Source organism: Tamandua tetradactyla, chromosome 2, assembly GCF_023851605.1.
Source record: "Tamandua tetradactyla isolate mTamTet1 chromosome 2, mTamTet1.pri, whole genome shotgun sequence".
Taxonomy (NCBI): Eukaryota; Metazoa; Chordata; class Mammalia; order Pilosa; family Myrmecophagidae; genus Tamandua; species Tamandua tetradactyla.
The window spans coordinates 2,599,449-2,618,952 of NC_135328.1; the positions used below are offsets into that span (position 1 = coordinate 2,599,449).

The 19,504-nt window shown below is 50.9% G+C and overlaps 1 protein-coding gene across 1 annotated transcript in view; it reads left to right on the forward strand.

Moving 5' to 3' along the window:
* The window catches only part of IPPK (inositol-pentakisphosphate 2-kinase), an 80,251-nt gene that overhangs the window by 43,382 nt on the left and 17,365 nt on the right, over window positions 1-19,504 (forward strand). Inside the window, exons 7-11 of the mRNA XM_077138780.1 lie at window positions 5,965-6,023; window positions 8,050-8,122; window positions 10,768-11,044; window positions 15,080-15,230; window positions 16,070-16,172. Of these exons, the coding sequence (XP_076994895.1) occupies window positions 5,965-6,023; window positions 8,050-8,122; window positions 10,768-11,044; window positions 15,080-15,230; window positions 16,070-16,172 (663 nt within the window). The remainder of the gene's footprint in view (window positions 1-5,964; window positions 6,024-8,049; window positions 8,123-10,767; window positions 11,045-15,079; window positions 15,231-16,069; window positions 16,173-19,504) is intronic.

A 19,504-nucleotide genomic window follows, 5' to 3' on the forward strand; every position in this document is an offset into this window, starting at 1 on the left:
AGTTTTAAGCAGACTTGGCCTATCCTTTGCAGGAATAAGTTTCATAGGGGTGAACCCCAAAATCAAGGGCTTGGCCTATTGATTTGGTTGTCCCCAACTGCTTGTAAGAATATCAGAAATTCTCCAAATGGGGAAGTTGAATATTTTCTCTTTTCTCCTCAGTCCCCCAAGGGGATTTCGCAAATAATTTTTTATTCTCTCCCCAGATTACTCTTGGATTGATCAGGACATCACACTAATCTGGACAAAGCTACAAAGTTTCATACCCTATTCAAGATTCCATGTACTTATGGTGTTCAATTAAACTGACTATATAGGTTAAATCAGGAAATGCACAACCCAAAATATAAATTTTGTGCCAAATAAACGTCTCTCCCTTCAGCCTCACGTAGAAGTTGAAGTTTTAGAACATGAATGATGTCATCCTGTGGCCCAGTCCTGTCCAGATCAGCTTTACTCGCGTTACTTTTTCAGCTTTTTAAACAGTTCCTGTATGGGACACTGCTGACTCTCATAGCGTCAGAGCCCTAACTCTGAGCCTCACGTGTCACATGAATACCTGAAGTTTCTGGGGACAACCAGGTTATAAACAAACAGCTCAGCATCTCAGAATTTAGAATTAACATTGCACCTCCTGCACAGATGTGACTGCTGTCAGAGCTCACAGTCCACGACCCTTCACAGTAGGCCCCAACCTCTCAACTTCAGTTCGCTGAGCTTTTGTTTTATAGTTAGTCCATATGATTGAGTCATAAAATTTGTCTTTTTGTCACTGATGTTTCATTTAACATATTCCTTAAGTTTTATTCACCTAGATGCATGCCTCAACTTCATTCCTTCTCACAGCCACTCAGCAGTCCATCGTATGTGCACACCACGGCTCCCCCTTGCATTCTGAGCAACGGGGTTTCAGGTTCACCTGGCATCCCCACCCCTGGCCTCCTGTGGAGCCACCACACTGCCCTCCAAGGGGCTGTGCTTCTCAGTTTCCCTACCAACGATTGATAAGTATGTTTCTTTCTCCACATTTTCTCTAGTACTTGTTTCACTCCGTTCATTTTTAATCAGTTTTATTCACACATCATACAATCCAACCTCAGTGTATGGCAGTGCCTTTGCCACCACAATCTATGTGAAGACATTTCCTTTTCTTCTGCAAAGAATCCATTTCCCTTCCCTAGGCCCCCATCTGTTGAAATTTGGTTTCTGTCATAATGCCTGTTGCATTCAGTGAAACATGCTACAGTGTAACTGTTGAAAATAGACCCCAGCTTGCCTTGATTGTACTTTTCCTCCTGTACCATCTGTCTTCAGCACCCTGCAATGTTGACACTCATCTGTTCTCCCTCTTGCAGATAAGTTTTTTTATTTGTGCTTCCGTTTTTGATGCAATAATTTTGCTGCTTTTAGTGCAAAGAAGGTATTTTTGAGTCCTTCTCTTTAGAAAATGATTTTCATGTCACCATTTGTTTTCAACGTATATAATAGATTTATAGGGAATGTTTCTTAGACTCGTAAAGGCAGTACCTGTTCGCATAATTAATAAAATGTAGAATTGTTTGGATTGAGCCACCTCCCTTCCCACAGGAAGCTCATGTTGGCGATCTGCACATCCTTCAGGCTTCTTCTTGTGCAGGTAAAGAGGAGGTCTGGTTTGGAGAGAGGGGCTGATACTTCCCCTGAGCTCCTGCTCTGAGCCTGCCTCTTCCAGGACAGTGTCTGCTGGTTTGCATGTCTGGGGCTACTGGGGCTTCCGAATGCTTCTCCAGCATCACGGGCCCCTGAGAACAGGCTGTTGCCTAGAAACTCCCTTAACAGCTCTGCCGATTGTGAGCAGGACAGCGTACATGAGTTCCTGCCTGCCCACCGTCCGATGGCAGAGCGCACGGCCTGAGGATCGTGGAGCTGCCTCTGAGCACAACTTCTCCTGGGGCCTCCGCAGCAGGTGGCCTGTCCAGCAGCCACCGAGGAAGGGGGCAGGGATGAGGGGAAGATGCTCCAGGCCGAGAGCCCAGCACCCCAAGGCTATGAGGGGACAGTGCCAGTGCTCTGCTTCGACATTCAGGGAAGCCGGGAGGCCAGAGGAGCCAAACCTTGTAAGCCTCTCGAAGGCCAGGGCAGAGGCTGTGGATTGCCCTAAAAGAAACGAGATTTTCATTTTAAAGCGGTTGTTAGAATCTAGAGGAGATGTGTTGGTACAGGATCCAGCAAAAGGAGTGCCCCGAAATGAGCTATGAGTCCCACATTCCCTGCCCCCCACGTTTAAAGAATGCATGTTTTGCTTAACTGAATTTTACATTCTTGTATGTTGGCTCAAACTTTTTTTTTTATTATTTTTTATTTTTATTTTTTTATTAACGGAAAGAAAAAAAAAAGAAATTAACACAACATTTAGAAATCATACCGTTCTACATATGCACTCAGTAATTCTTAACATCATCACATAGATGCATGATCATCGTTTCTTAGTACATTTGCATCGGTTTAGAGGAACTAGCAACACAACAGAAAAAGATATAAAATGTTAATATAAAGAAAAGAAATAAAAGTAGTAATAATAGTAAAAAACAACAACAAACAAACGAACAAGCAAACAAAAACAAAAAAAACCCTATAGCTCAGAGGCAGCTTCATTCAGTGTTTTAACATGATTACTTTACAATTAGGTATTATTGTGCTGTCCATTTTTGAGTTTTTGTATCTAGTCCTGTTGCACAGTCTGTATCCCTTCAGCTTCAATTACCCATTGTCTTACCCTGTTTCTAACTCCTGCTGAACTCTGTTACCAATGACATATTTCAAGTTTATTCTCGAATGTCCGTTCACATCAGTGGGACCATACAGTATTTGTCCTTTAGTTTTTGGCTGGATTCACTCAGCATAATAATCTCTAGGTCCATCCATGTTATTACATGGTTCATAAGTTTATCTTGTCTTAAAGCTGCATAGTATTCCATCGTATGTATATACCACAGTTTGTTTAGCCATTCTTCTGTTGATAGACATTTTGGCTGTTTCCATCTCTTTGCAATTGTAAATAATGCTGCTATAAACATTGGTGTGCAAATGTCCGTTTGTGTCTTTGCCCTTAAGTCCTTTGAGTAGATACCTAGCAATGGTATTGCTGGGTCGTATGGCAATTCTATATTCAGCTTTTTGAGGAACCGCCAAACTGCCTTCCACAGTGGTTGCACCATTTGACATTTCCACCAACAGTGGATAAGTGTGCCTCTTTCTCCGCATCCTCTCCAGCACTTGTCATTTTCTGTTTTGTTGATAATGGCCATTCTGGTGGGTGTGAGATGATATCTCATTGTGGTTTTGATTTGCATTTCGCTCATGGCCAGGGACATTGAGCATCTCTTCATGTGCCTCTTGGCCATTTGTATTTCCTCTTCTGAGAAGTGTCTGTTCAAGTCTTTTTCCCATTTTGTAATTGGGTTGGCTGTCTTTTTGTTGTTGAGTTGAACAATCTCTTTATAAATTCTGGATACTAGACCTTTATCTGATATGTCATTTCCAAATATTGTCTCCCATTGTGTAGGCTGTCTTTCTGCTTTCTTGATGAAGTTCTTTGATGCACAAAAGTGTTTAATTTTGAGGAGTTCCCATTTATTTATTTCTTTCTTCAGTGCTCTTGCTTTAGGTTTAAGGTCCATAAAACTGCCTCCAGTTGTAAGATTCGTAAGATATCTCCCTACATTTTCCTCTAACTGTTTTATGGTCTTAGACCTAATGTTTAGATCTTTGATCCATTTTGAGTTAATTTTTGTATAAGGTGTGAGATACGGGTCTTCTTTCATTCTTTTACTTATGGATATCCAGTTCTCTAGACACCATTTATTGAAGAGACTGTTCTGTCCCAGGTGAGTTGGCTTGACTGCCTTATCAAAGATCAAATGTCCATAGATGAGAGGGTCTATATCTGAGCCCTCTATTCGATTCCATTGGTCGATATATCTATCTTTATGCCAGTACCATGCTGTTTTGACCACTGTGGCTTCATAATATGCCTTAAAGTCAGGCAGCGCGAGACCTCCAGCTTCGTTTTTTTTTCCTCAAGATGTTTTTAGCAATTCGGGGCACCCTGCCCTTCCAGATAAATTTGCTTATTGGTTTTTCTAATTCTGAAAAATAAGTTGTTGGGATTTTGATTGGTATTGCATTGAATCTGTAGATGAGTTTAGGTAGGATTGACATCTTAATTATATTTAGTCTTCCAATCCATGAACACGGTATGCCCTTCCATCTATTTAGGTCTTCTGTTATTTCTTTTAGCAGTTTTTTGTAGTTTTCTTTATATAGGTTTTTTGTCTCTTTGGTTAAATTTATTCCTAGGTATTTTATTCTTTTAGTTGCGATTGTAAATGGGATTCATTTCTTGATTTCCGCCTCAGCTTGTTCATTACTAGTGTATAGAAAAGCTACAGATTTTTGAATGTTCATCTTGTAACCTGCTACTTTGCTGTACTCATTTATTAGCTCTAGTAATTTTGTTGTGGATTTTTCTGGGTTTTCTACGTATAGTATCATATCGTCTGCAAACAGTGATAGTTTTACTTCTTCCTTTCCAATTTTGATGCCTTGTATTTCTTTTTCTTGCCTAATTGCTCTGGCTAGAACTTCCAACACAATGTTGAATAATAGTGGTGATAGTGGACATCCTTGTCTTGTTCCTGATCTTAGGGGGAAAGTTTTCAGTTTTTCCCCATTGAGGATGATATTAGCTGTGGGAGGCTCAAACTTTTTGAAAAGAGGCAGATTATATTGAAAGATAGTATCAGCCTAAACAAATGTGAAGCATGTAAGATGTGTCGCAGTGTGAAAGCGTTCTTAGTTAGCATGCTGTGGACCCCAGGGGGAGGCGAGCAGGCTGTCTTCTGTGTTGCTATTTAAAATACGTGTTCTTCAAAGTATTTTGGTTTATTTGTAACAGAATACTGACAGGTATGTTGTAAAGCTTGAACACCCCTCTCCTGCCATATTGCCCCCTTACAGAACTGCCAAGTTTGTTATTTGTTTTTCCAGACTTTTCTGTTTTCTAATACGTACATGCTCAACCACATACATGGTCTTTTAAAAACAAAAACTCTGACTTGGCGAATTGTTCTGCTCATTGATGCTTTTCCACTTAATGATCCTTGAGGATAATTTATTGTGTTTTTCAAGGCTTTTTCTCTGCATATTAGGGCGTGTGCATGTATATATGAACATATACTTTTTTTTTTTTGCCTTCACAGAAGTGACATCTTACCATATGTGTTTTCCGGCCAGTTTCTTCATTTAAACATCATGGTGATCTTGTCTCTGCCTCTTTCTGTAATGGCCATTCATGTCTCTCCTTCGTCCAGCCTCTTGCGGCCTGTGTGCCTCCTGGGGGCTGGGCCTTGGCTTGTTCCAGCCTTTGCTGAGAGCGGTTTGTGTTGGCTTCAGGTTTTTGGTGTTATAATGAGGTTGTGGTAAACATCTGAAAAAGAAAATGTTCTTTTTCATCTTGCGCCAGTTTTTCCAGGTGCCTAGTGGATTCGCCAAGTCAGAGTATCTGCCTTTTAAATTTTGATCGATGCCAGTGGATTGCCTTTGAAAGGGGTCTGCTGATTTATCTTCCCCCAGCAGCATGCAGTTACTTGTTGGCCGTCCCACCCCTTCCCTGGGCATCGTAGTCTTGGAGACTCGGTAGGAGATTATATCAGCCTAGCTGTATAATTTTAAAAAGCACCTGCTCCTCTCTCGGCCCCCTCACAAACTCATCAGCATGGGGCAGGGGTCCTAGGAGAGAAGCACAGGTGCCACCTGGCCCCTGCTCCCTTGCCTAGCTCTTGCTGGGTGCCATGGAGATTGGGGACCCAGTCAAGCCTCTGGGTGCCAGGAGTGGCTGCAGCCTGTCCGGCAGCCTCATCTCGCTCCCCTGTCTGCTACTCAGCATTCCACAAACTCTACTTCTCTCATTCCCTCTTTTAACAGGTGGCAACTGGGAAGTGGAAGCAGATAAGTAGATACTGCCCCCTTGACCTCTACTCAGGGTAAGAGACGACCTCGTGTGGCCCGTGGTACTGCGTTGTAGGGCAGGCGGGTCCTGGTGGAGGCTCTGCTTCCGGCCGTTCACCAGGCAGAGCTGGGCCTGGGCGCCTTCGCCCTTGCAGCCCCAGGTTCGCGCCCCTGACCCACCCCAATGTCTAGGCCATTGCGGTCAGGTGCTCGGCCTCGGGACCACACCCCTCAGAGATAGTCAGCAGCCTGTGGGGCACCAGCCTCAGGCTCTCACGCCCCTCTGGCCAGCTGGGCCCTGCTCTCTGTGAGGAAGGCCAGTGTGGTGGGAAGCGGGGAGGGGGCAGGGGCTCAGAGCAGAGGGAGGGGTCTCAGCTGGCACCTGGGGATCTCTGAGCAGCCCTCCCTTCCCCCCATGGGGAGTGGTGCCTCAGCCAGCAGGCGTTGGGTGCTCTGCCAGCTTCTGCTGGTCCCGTTTCTCAGCACTGGAGTCTCTTTTCAAACCTCCTGTTGTGGCTGAGTCTGGTCTCTTCGTCCTTCCTTCTCTGCCTCCAGCCTTCCATCTGCCCGTTCGCTTCGGTGCCTCCTTCTCTTTAGGCGCCCACTGGTGTCTTTGAGCTTGGATCCCGTCAGGGCTGCCCTGCCTTCGGGCAGATGCCATTGCAAACCCTCCAAAGCAAGGATCCGACACAGAGTCATCCTTGGAAGTTAGAGTGACGAAAGTAGAACACTGAGGATGCATTCTCAAGCAGAAAACAGAAAAGGGTGCCCAGAAAAAAAATTTTCATACAGGAAATAGGTGACCAGTACATTGACGTGCTGATTTAATGGTGGACCTAAAGGTGGGGGTCACGGCCCTGCTGAGGGTTTGTTACCTGTGAGAACACTCAGTGACCTCACCTTTCCTGAGCTGGGTGGAGGGTGCAGCCTTTTCAGTTTAGCACCGTGCACTGCTCTCCCTGCCCAGGGCGGACACTGTCGGGGAGGTCAGATGTCCAAGCAGGTGGCGCGCGCGCGCGCGTGTGTGTGTGTGTAAGAGAGAGAGAGGGAGTGAGTGAGTGAGCAGTGGCTGCCAGGACAGGCCCAGCAGTTGCAGGGGTGGCCATGCTTGAGGGAAGAGGTTGCACAGCAGGGAGCTGGGGGTAAGTGGGAGCAAGGCCAGTCTTGGGGACAGCAACATGGCACCTGCTTGAGGAGAAAGAGGGCCGTGAGGTCCCAGGGCTTGCCGAGGCTTCTAGGACAGGGGTCGGGTGTGAGCAGCTGGCAGGCGGTGAGGGGGCAGACCACATGGGCTCCCCTGGGCAGTGTGATGACAAGGGGCCCTGCCTGCCTGCAGGACTCTCAGGCCTGCCAAGGCCGAGAGGAGCTGGCCGACCCGGTGCAGTGGACTCAGCCATGGGATTAGAGGAGAGATGCCCGAGGGAGGCAGCCGGGTCCCCAGGGATGGGGAGGGGTCCCCATAGCAGGGCCAGAGCTGCAGCCCCCGGGGCCCTGCCCTCCCTAGTCCCTGTCAGGTGACCACAGGCCTCGGGCCCCCTGCCCGCCTGCTCCAGCTTTCTGAAGCAGCAGCAGGTGGGACAGGGCGCTGGGAGAGGCCTTGGTCCGCGTGTGGGCCAGTGGAGCTGGGCCTGTGAGGCCATGCAGGGGCCTCAGCTGCGCTGCTCCTGCCCCTGACCTGGGGAAAGCCCACCCTCCTGCGCAACTGCCCTGCTGCCCTCCCCCCTCCCCCCTCCCTGTGAGCAGCCCATTCACGTGGGACAGGGAGGGGCCTGGGCATCTGGGGGTGGTGCGCCCCAACTTGAAACCTCAATGCCCTTGAGCCCATGGGGACAGCCCACGTGGTGACCCTCAGCAAGCCGGAGCCCTGAGTGGGTGGACGCCGTGGCAGGGCCTCCCGACCTGCCGGCGAGTCTGCTCTGCTGCCTGTGGCGGGCACTGGCGCCCGGTGAGGGGCGGGCAGCCCCGGGCAGCTCCCCACTGTACAGGCACTGATAGGCCCCGCTCCCCGTAATGGCTCACCCAGCTGCCCTGAAATGATGTCACAATGCTTTCCCCTTTTAGAAATAAACAGAGAATGCACTTTGCCTTGAAAAGTTTGTTACGGGAGGCCCAGAACAACTTAAAGATATTTAAGGTAAGAGTTGCTTCTATTTTACGGCAGTTTCTCGGGGTGGGGCCCGCAGTGCCTCCGAGCTGTGCCTGCTCCACGGTCTGACGGGGGAGTGGAGCCCCCAGCCCTTCCCTTCCTTGGAAATCCACAGTGCCCAGCTGCTCTGTGGCCTGGGGTCAGTGCCCCGACATCTACTTTGGCCACTGTTCGGGCTCAGGGGCTGGGTCTCTCTAAGGGGACAGTGCTCTTGGTCCCCAGCTGTCTGTCTGTCCATCTGTCAGGCCCAGGCTGTCCTCAACACTCCTGTGGTTGAGGTGTGGGCTGAGCTGGGATGCGTTGAGTGTGGGTGTCCAGGCCCCCCGTCCCCTGTGTCCCCCTCCCTGGAAGGTGAGGCAGCTCGTGGTTCTGGCTCCCTGCGTCACGCAGCCTCCCGAGAGGACTCGGCGCTGGACAGTGGGGTGGGGGCCCTTCTCAGAGGGCCCCTGCACGTGGCCCTTGGGGCTCCTGGCAGCGTGGAGGTCTCAGTGCAGCACCTTCTGACTCCTCTCCTCCTCCCTGGAGATGCTGTCCTGATAGCTGGACCTGCTGCCCGGGACCCTGGTGCCCGGGGGAGGAAGGTCAGGGCGAGCTGGAAGGGAGGGAGAGGAGGGGAAGAGCAGAAAGGGCAGCAGGTGGTGCTGGGGGAAACAGAACGCCCGAGAAGAGGGAGCAGGTGGAGGCAGGCCAGGCCTGGGCATCCATCCTGGGAAGGGGCAGGCCGAGGCAGGCCCAGGGGTCCGCTGGGGTGCCCGTGGGCTTCTAGGCCCAGGTCCCACCACCTGGCCCTCGGCGGCTGGGCTGCCGTTGGATGTGGCCCACGGGTCCTTGTCCCCTGCTCCCCGCTGACCCACCCCTGGGCCCCTTTAGAGCCTTTGTCCATTCAGCAGGAGTGACCGTCTGTGGAGCGGTCCCAGCCTCCGTCCCACCTCAGCCGTTGCTGCCTGGTGCCGCGTATGAGGCCCTGGTGATGGGTTTCAAGGCGAGGCCCATCCTTCCCGCCGCCATCAGGGCGCTGGACCCCGTGCAGGGAGGTCGTGGGCTTCCTTCCCGCCTGCTCTGTCCCCAATGCTGGGGCTGGGCTGGGGCTGGGCTGGGGGCCCCTCTTGGCCACAGAGCTGCTGCCGTGCCGTGGGGCAGCCGACCCGTCAGGCAGTGGGAACACACAGGGAACTGTGTTGTGGCCATGTGGCCACGTGCTGCCCATGGCGTCTTGCACCTGCGGGCGCTGAGCAGGAGATGCCTGGCTGCAGCAAGAGTGACGGGCCTGGGGGAGGGTCCGAGGGCCTGTGGGTCTCGGCCTGTGCTCGGGCTGCCCCTCATAGCTGGGGACCCCCACACGTGTTCCCTCCTTCTTGGGCTTTGGCCTGTCCAGCCCCTTCCCCTTGGTCTGCCTGTCAGGCCTCCGTATGCTCTCCGGCCCAGTTGGCCCTCTCCCCTGCTCTCTTGCTGTCTGTGACTGGTGGCGGTCTCAGCTGTGTCCCTGTCATCCTCAAAGCCTCCCTCTGAGCACTCTAAGAAGCCCTTGACTGGGAGCTCCTTGGGTAGGAACCGAGCAGCCAGGTGCCCAGACCTGCCCATCCCTGTTGGGTTGAATCAGCCCACATCTGCCGCCTGGGCAGCAGGGCTGGCGTCCCCACTGTGGTGTAACAAACAACCCCAGACCGAGCAGCTTAGCCAGCATTTGTTCTCTCATGGTCCTGGTGCTCAGGAGTCCAGGAGCAGCCCAGCCCGTCTGGCCTGGGGCCCCTGCGCTGCCATCGTCTGGAGGCTGGCTCAGATGTGTGCTCACACAGCTGCTGGCAGCAGCCCTGGCTGCCTGTGTCATGGAACTCTCCAGGGGGCTGCACTTTGGCCACCATGATCAAGAAAGAGCGTGACCGAGATAGGAGCCATGGCATCTCTCAGGCCCCCACCTGGCAGGTGCCACCAGCACGTGTGCCTGTGTTCAGGAGGCATGTTGCTGGGGACATCGTAGAGGCTGCTGACCGCACATCCACAGACGAAGAGCCACAGTTCAGAGTGGTTACCTCAGGGGTGGTGCTGGGCCAGGGCACCCCCCGACACTACACAGACCCCATAAAAGTCATGCCCATTGGGCCCACCGCTCTGTCTGCAGCCCTGAGAAGTCCCTCATCTGTGTGTCTGGGCTCTGTAAGAGGGCAGGACGTACAGACCCACAGGTGCCATAGGAGTGGCTCCTGCAGCTTTGCCCAGGCCCCAGGAGAGAAGGCTGCGGCCACAGCCCCCCGGGTGCCGGCATGTGGCTTGGCGGTTTGCAGGGCTGACTGTTACCAGAACAGCTGGAGTGTGCTGCCCCCAGGGGTGCAGGGCGGCAGCCACATGACTCCGCCTGCCCCTGCGTGCCCCGGCCTGCCCCTGCATGGCCTCATTAGATAAGCCCCTGGTGGCTCCTGACTGCGGAGGGCCTCGCACCCTCTGGGGGCAGACTAGCATCAGGGCCCCGGCCCTCCCTGCGGTTCTTGACTGTCTCTTGATTGGTGACTCCGTCCAGGAGAGTGGGTGTTCCCAGGGGCGGAGGGTGCGGGGCCCAGGGAGGGCCAGTCCGCGGGAAGGGGGCTGGGCTGGGGCGGCCCTGCGTGCTGACGCCCCGTGTCCCCCCCCCGCCCAAGAACGGTGAGCTGATCTACGGCTGCCGAGACTCGCGGGACGCCGCGGCCGACTGGGGTGAGCTGGCGCGCCACCTGAAGCCCTTCTTCTTCCCCGCCAACGGCCTGGCCGGGGGGCCGCGCTGCGCGGGCGCCGTGGTGCGGGAGCTGGTGCGGGTGCTGGTGCGGGCGCTGCTCAGCCCCGACACCGCCCAGCCCGAAGCGCTGCGGGCCGGGCCGGGACCGCGGGGGCCGCGCGTCTGCCAGGCCAGCCCGTTCAGCAGCCAGCTGCGCCGCCCAGGTAAGCCCGGGGGTGTGGGGGAAGGGGTAAGGGGGCGCAGGGGTAGGGAGCCACGGGGAAGGGGGGTGTGGGGGTGGGAGGGCCACGGGGCCCGACCCCTGGCTACAAACCTCTTTCCGCGGAGCCTGTGCTGGCCCTGCCGCCGTTTGTTCTCTCGCGGGGTCTCTGCACTGCCCGTGGGCCCCTGCGTGGGCCCCTGCCAGCTACACTCCGCGCCCCCCTGGGTGGACAGAGCCTCCCCTCGGCCCTTTGGCCTTCCTGGCGGCGCTCGGCCTGGGCTGCTATCGGGCCTGCACCCTGAGGGGTGGGACTCCTTCGCCCAAGTGCTTGGTGCCCGGGTTTGAGCCCTGAGAGGCAGGGCTCCCCGGCCTGTTTGGAACCTCTCCTCACACCTGCGCCTCCCGGGCTCCTCCGCTGTGGCCGCAGGCCTGGCCCAGGGCAGCGCCGCGTTTGCCTGGTGGCCTCCTGGGGACACTGGTTACTCAGCCTTTGGGTGATGCCTGAGGCCCGGCCGGGCCATGTGTCTGAAGAAGGCTGCCTGGCTGTGAGGTTCCCCGGCCGTAGCTGGGGGCTCGTCCCCCTCAGCTGGGCCCCATGCTGTAGCTTTTTTTTTTTTTATCAGAAATTAAATTTTTTTCCCTTGTTAAAAAAGTGATAGATGCCCATTTCAGAAAAATTCAATAAAGTCACCTACGTGTTCCAGGTACAGAACTGTGTTTAAATAAGTGCAGTGTCTCCAGAAAGACATACAGGACACGGACAGCTAAGGCAGTCTCTGGGTAGGGTGCTCCTTTCCACAGCACTGCATCTGCTGCCTGCACTAAGGACAGCCCAGCCTCCCCCATCACCCCCCTCCCCCATCATCCCCCCTCCCTCCCTCCGTCTTCCCCAGCCCTGCCCAAGACATCATGCGGCCATCTGGGTGGAGGTTACCCACGGAATGTGCAGCTTTAGAGCAGTAGGATCCTTCTTTACATACTGTTTTACAGCTAGATCTTCTTCACTTAATTCAGCAAAAATCCAATTCAGTAACTATCTTTTTTTTAAATTTATTTATTAATTAAAAAAATTAACAAACCAAATAAAACATTAACATATATAATCAATAATTCACAATATCATCACTTAGTTGCATATTCATAATTTCTTAGAACATTTGCATTAATTCAGAAAAAGAAATAAAAAGACAATAGAAAAAACGAAAACAGAAAAGAAAAAAAAAGATTATACCTACCATACTCCTTACCCCTCGCTTTCATTGATCACTAGCATTTCAAACTAAATTTATTTTAGCATTTGTTCCCCCATTATTTATTTTTATTCCATATGTTCTACTCATCTGGTGACATGGTAGATAAAAAGAGCATCAGACACAAGATTTCACAATCACACAGTCACATTATGAAAGCTATATCATTATACAATCATCATCAAGAAACATGGCTATTGGAATACAGCTCTACATTTTCAGGCAGTTCCCTCCAGCCTCTCCGTTACATCTTGAATAACAAGGTGATATCTACTTAATGCCTAAGAATAACCTCCAAAATAAGGTCTTAACTCTGGAATCTCTCAGCCATTGACACTTTGTCTCATTTCACTCTTCCCCCTTTTGGTCAAGAAGGTTTTCTCAATCCCTTGATGCAGAGTCTCAGCTCATTCTAGGATTTCTGTCCCACATTGCCAGGAAGGTCCACACCCCTGGGAGTCATGTCCCACGTAGACAGGGGGAGGGTGGTGAGTTTGCTTGTTGTGTTGGCTGGGGAGAGAGGCCACATCTGAGCAACAGAAGAGGCTCTCTTAGGGATGACTCTTAGACCTAAATTTTAAGTAGACTTGACCTATCCTTTGTTGGGTTAAGTTTCATATGAACAAACCCCAAGACTGGGGGCTCAGCCTATAGCTTTGGTTGTCCACACTGCTTGTGAGAATATCAAGAATTCAACTTGGACCTTCTCTACCAAAAGGGGGAGGAGTAAAATGAGACAAAGTGTCAATGGCTGAGAGATTCCAGACAGAGTCGAGAGGTTATCCTGGAGGTTATTCTTACGCATTAAGTAGATATAACCTTGTTCAAGATGTAGTGGAGAGGCTGGAGGGAATTGCCTGAAAATGTAGTGCTGTGTTCCAGTAGCCATGTTTCTTGATGATGATTGAACAATGATATAGCTTTCACAATGAGACTCTGTGAATGTGAAAACCTTGTGTCTGATGCTCCTTTTAGCTACTATATCAACAGAAGAGTAGAACATATGGAATAAAAATAAATAGGGGGAATAAATGTTAAAATAAATTCTGTTTGAAATAGTGATAAATTAAAGCGAGGAGTAAGGGGTATGGTACATATAGTTTTTTTTTCTCTATTATTTTATTTCTTTTTCTGTTGTCTTTTTATTTCTTTTTCTAAATCGATGCAAATGTACTAAGAAATTATGAATATGCAATTATGTGATGATATTAAGAATTACTGATTGTATATGTAGAATGGAATGATATTTAAATGTTTTGTTTGTTAATTTTTTTTTTAATTAATAAAAAAAAGTTAAAAAAAAAAAAAAGAATTCAACTTGGGGAAGTTGAATTTCTCCCCGTTCTCACCATTCCCTGAAGGGGGCTTTGTAAATACTTTTCCACTCACTGATTGAATCACTCTGGGATTCATCGGGGCATCACTCTGGACAAACCAACAAAATGTCATGTCCTACCTGAGATTCCAAGTACTTATGGTGTTCAATCAAACTATCTACATAAGTTATATTAGGAAATGCACTAGTCAAAATATAAATTTTGTAACAAACGTTTTTTGCTTTAGTCTCACACATAAGCTGAAATTTTTAAATATTAATTACCTTCTATTTTCAGCACCCTGCAGTAATGACATGTCCCCGTTCCTCCTCATGCAAAAACATTTTTAAAATTTGTACATTTAGTCACTATTATTATACACTCTAGGCATTCCTAGATTATACCATCTCAATCTTTAACATCTGTCTTTCTTTCTGATTTCATTTGTACCCCCAGCCTTCCTCTCTCTATCATTCTCACATGCAGCTTCATTCAGTGTTTTAATATAATTGTATTACAGTTAGGTAGTATTGTGCCGTCCATTTCTGAGTTTTTGTATTCAGTCTGTGTCTTTTTTTAAAAAATAATTTCAAACTTACAGGACGGTTGGGAAAATAATAAACCCATCCAAGGAGCTCCAGTGTACCCTTCACCCAAATACTCAGATCACCAACTTTTAACATTTTACCACCACAGTAAATGTATTACTTTCAACTTTTATCTGCCATGAAGTGCTTGCTGGTAGGGGTGGCCTGTGATTTGGTGCCCCACGAGCTGCCTCAGTGCAGCCGCTGCCCCTGGGCCAAGCAGTAGAGCGCACCCCGCGGGGGCCTGGCCATGCGCCTGCCGGGACCCTGCGCCGGCATCTCCTGCAGTTTGTTTCTTTCCTTGAGGGTTAGCTCCTGTGAAGGACAGGGGGTGGTCTTCACCTTTGTCTTCAAAGCCCCTCTCTACCTGTGCGCAGTAGGTGTTCAGCAGTGCTGGGGGCTCGATTGGCCTCCATGTTTGTCAGCAGGAGGATGGTCTGTGCACAGGCTGGGTTCCAGGGGCTTTGAGGACCCAGCAGGCTCGGGGCTGTGGTCCCTGCCTGGGGCCGGCCTGGCATGGTGGTCACGGGGCTTTGCGTGGCAAGGCTCTGCATACACTGGGCTGTCAGTGCCATCGTTTGAAATTCTCAGGGTTGTCTAGACTTAAAGTGAAGTAGCTTCTGGGGCTGGTGTGCCACAGTTGAGCGTCTATGCTGGAGGCAGGGCGGCCGGCTTCCTTTCCCCGTGGCTTCTGACTGCTCACCCCAGACGGGCCCCTGCTGCCCACCGTGGCCCAGCCCTACTCTGAGACCTCATGCTTACCCACTCGTAGGTGGGCGCTCGCGAGGCAGGCACTGGTCCTGTGCCCTGCCCTGGCGCTCAGCCTTGGCTCTCTAACCTTTGACAGTAAACCTGCTCTCGTTTTCCCCGATGTTCTTGGTAGGAAGACACACCCCAGAGCACTCGGGGTTACCGAAGGGCTGTCTCCTCTACAGAACCCTTCAGGTGCAGACGCTGGACATGCTGGACATCGAAGGCCTCTACCCTCTGTACGCCCGGGTCCAGCGGTACCTGGAGGAGTTCCCCGAGGCAAGGTGAGCCGCCGGCCGTTCTCAGGGTGGGGCGGGGGATAGAGCTGCCTCCACGCTGCCTGTACCCTGGCTGTGCACGCCTCTGCGCCCTCGCCCTGCGCCCTGGGCCCTGGACCCTACGCCCTGGCTGCGCACTACTCCTGCGTCCTGCGCCCTGGCTCCTGTGCCCTGCCCCGGGTGCACCTTTCCCTGCACCGCCCCTGCGCCCTGCCCCGGCTGCACCTGCCCCTGCGCCCCGCCCCTGCGCCCTGCCCCGGCTGCACCCGCCCCTGCGCCCCAGGAGGGAGCACCAGCGTCCTCGTCACTAGAAAAGAAAGTATGTTCTGTGACCTTGAGAATTACAGAATCAGGCAGTTGAGTCCGAGGCAGGTCTGGGTGTCCACCGCCTGTGGAGGGCAGTGTTGCTCCACGGGTGCCGCAGCTCTGCCGCCTGGCCTGTTCCCTGCCCCTCTCGGAGGTCGCCTGGCCTTCTTGGGGCTCCGAGAGTGTGGAGCCCCTGCTTGCCGAGCCCTGGTCCTGGCCCATCTGGAATGGGGGTCCCCGAGGCCCCGCGCTGGTACTGGCCTGGATCCCTGCTCCTCCTTTGCAGCTGCCATTCGCCTCCTCCTTGCCCATGAGGCCGCTGGTCATGCAGAGGGGCTGTGCTGCCGGGCCTTAGGCTCCACTCTGCCCAGATTCTGTCTAAAACCTGGGCACGTCACATGAGCCCATTTTCCTGATGGGCACGCTAGGTGTTCTCCAGAGCTAGATGTGAGCTGTTAAAGGAGTCTGCATGACGCAGAGCTGAGCAGTTTAAGGAACAGGCTTCAGATGATTGTCACCTTCCTGCCGTTCCCTTTCAGGAAGTCACTGCGAATCGATGGGCCTTACGACGAAACCTTTTATCAGAAGCTGCTTGACCCTCGCACGGAGGATGACGGCACGCTGGCCTACGCGCTGGCCAAGGTGGGGCGCCGCGGCCTGCAGCCACCCTTTCAGGGAAGGCGGAGGAATGCGGGGTGGGCAGCGTGCCCTTGCAGTGAGCCTTGGGCTGGGTTGGCCCCCGCGCTCCTCTACTCAGCCCCAAGGGCCTCGGGTCGGGAGCATCTCTTGGGGGAAAAGTGGGGTCCTTCCTCTTCTCGGGTTCTGTAGGGGGAATTCGGGGGCTCTGGGAGCATGGGCATTTTCAGTGACTCCAGTGAAGCCAGGGCTCCTGCCACATGTGTGGGGCTTGGCATGTGCCCTGTGTGCTACGGGGGTGGGGTTTGTTTTTTTTTTTAATTTTTAAGAAGCAGTTTAATCAGAGTTGAAATAAGATGCATATGTTTTAATTGGTGGGTATATCTCATAGGTAATTCTTAAATCTGAAAATGCCTTCCTTCTTTTTCCTTGTAGTCTGTTTATTGACTAAACCAGGTTGGCTGTCCTGGAGAGTTTCCCACAGCCTGGATTTTGTTGAGTGGCCCTTGTGAGGTGCTTTAGTGTGTCCTGCCGTTTCCCGTAGGTGGTGGACGGGCTGAGAGGTGCGCCTCGGCCCTGGCTTTCCATCGTCACCTGGGGGGCCTGGCAAAGATTCTGGGGTTAGAGCCATTGCCCCAGACTCGTCCCCACAGTCCAGGGGCTGGACAGCTTTGTTCTTAGCTTTTCTGGTAAGAGTTCCTCATAGCTCCTGTATTTTTTTTTTTAATATTTTAACTCAGATATCTTCACGCACCATACTGTCCATCCAAAATATACAATCAGTGACCAAGTGTTATTACATGGTTGTATTCATCACCAAGGGCATTTTTAGAACATTTGTATCACTCCAGAAAAAGAAATGAAAAGAAAAAACACATATATCCCAGATCCCTTACCTCTCCCTCTCATTACCACTGATAGTGGATGCTGTCTTTAAAAAACGTTTTTTGTTGTGAAAAATACCGCATAAGCAAAGAAATAAAAAAGCAGTAGTTTTGAAAGCACTCTTCAACAAGCAGTCACAGGACAGATCCCAGAGGCTGTCGTGGGCTACCATACCATCCTCTCAGATTTTTCCTTCCAGCTGCTCCAGGATATAGGACACTAGAGGGCTTATCGTATAGTGACTCAGCTGTCATACTAGTTTCTTAGATCTCATTTTCCCTTCTCCCTCCTTCTCTGAGCCTTCTCCCACTCTGTAGGATCTTCGGGCAATGCCTGCTCTGACGTTGAGAGGGGGTGTCCACACTAAAGGACAGGGGGGTGGAATCAGTGGATAATCCTGGAGAGGCTGGTCCCTCTGGGTTTCAGGATTTATCTGACCTAGGAACCCTCTGGGAATTATAGGTCCCAGGAAAGCAAGTGCAGGGAACCTGTACAGATAGCGTCTCAGAGCCTTGGGTGTTGTTGAGTCAACAGGAGAGATGTTGGTTGGGGTTTAGGAAACCATGGCCATCAGTACCATCTGACTGAAGCTTACGTGAGAGCCGCCCCCAGAATAGCCTCTTGACTCCGTTTGCTCTCTCTCGGCCACTGATGCCTTATTTTATTATACTTCTTTCCCCCCTTCTTTTCCCAGAAGGTGTTGATCCCACAGTGCCAGGGCCGGACTCATCCCTGGGAGTCACGCCCCACATTGTCAGGGAGCCTGTCACCCTGATGTCATGTCCCACGAATGGGGGGGGCACTGATGCAAAGAGAGAGAGAACATCTGAGCAACAGCGAGGCTTCCTGGAAGCAACTCTCCAGCCTCGTCATGGGTGGTCTTAGCGTCTCCACTGCAGAAGTGAGTTTCGTAAGGGCAGGCCTCGAAATCCAGGGTTTGGCAGGTTTTCTCAGGCGTCCCCAATGGTTGAGAGGGTACCCAGGGTCTCCCAGGGGGAGAGTTTAATAGTTCCAAAAATATGTATATATATTTTCCCCCCTTTCAGACCCTCAAAGGACTCTACCAGTACTTTTTAATTACCAACCCACCATAGTCTTGAGATGTACCCTTGTAGTACATTAAGGTATACAGAATTACGAGGCCTCATTCCTGTTCTGGTCTCCAGAAGTTTGTTTAAATGAGCTATCCAGAGAGGGTAATTTAGATTGAACCTCTCTGCCTGTGGTGTCCTACCGTAGGTGGTCTGGAGCACACACTATCCTCTTTTACCCTGTGTTCTGATTTACCTGAGACACAACCACACTGGCTCTGTTTTTATCTCTGACTGAGGTGGCCTGATCTCTTTTTCCGAGTCTTAGTTATCACAAAGTTACTCAAAGTCCCAGGAAATAGCTCAGTGTCTCATAATGTAGAAATACACATACAACTTCAGACTAAGTGTGACCGCTCTAAGGGCTCACAGTCTAGAATCCCATTCTCTTATAAATATTTTCTGAGAGAGTCCTTAGCATATTTGTTCTTTTGTTTCTGGCCTATTTTGCACAACACAGTGTCCCCAAGGTTTATTCAGTTCATTGTGTGCCTCTCGAAGTCCTTCCTCTTTGTAGCCGCACCACATTCCATCATATGAATGTACTACAGCTCACCATTCTCCTCAGTCATCGTACCCTTTGGCTCACTCCATCTATTGGGCATCGTGGAGGATGTCCACAGTAAAATACCATGTCTTACAGTGTCCTTGCCTGGATACTGTAACAAAAAAGAACCTGCAAATACAGCATCACCGATTATCAAATAAAAGCTACCCCTTATCACTTGCCCCTCCCCCCAGTTATTTGCCCCTGGTTGTGCTGTGGTCTTGTTGATGTCTTCCTGTTGACTATTGGCAATAGCATTCATTTTTAGTCCCCCTCATACCCCTCTACCCCTCTAGTATTTAGTCTTTATCCACTATTGAACCTTTGAAATAGTTCATGTGACAACTTATTCATAACTGTACATTTAATCAGTGGGATACATGGCACTATACATACCCTGTCAATCATATTTACCATCAATATGACAGTGTTACATATAAACCCACTAATTACTTACCATCACTTTGCATTTGGACTCAGCCACTTTGGGTACCTGTTCTAGTTTGCTAGCTGCCGGAATGCAATATACCAGAAACGGAATGGCTTTTTTTTTTTTTTTTTTTGGCATGGGCAGGCACCAGGAATCGAACCTGGGTCTCCAGCATGGCAGGGGAAACTACCTGCTGAGCTACCATGGCCCGCCCGGAATGGCTTTTAAAAAGGGGGATTTAATAAGTTACTGGTTTACAGTTGTAAGGCTGAGAAAATGTCCCAATTTAAACGAGTCTATAGAAATATCCAATCGAAGGCATCCAGGAAAAGATACCTTGGTTCAAGAAGGCTGATGAAGTTCAGGGTTTCTCTCTCAAGTGGAA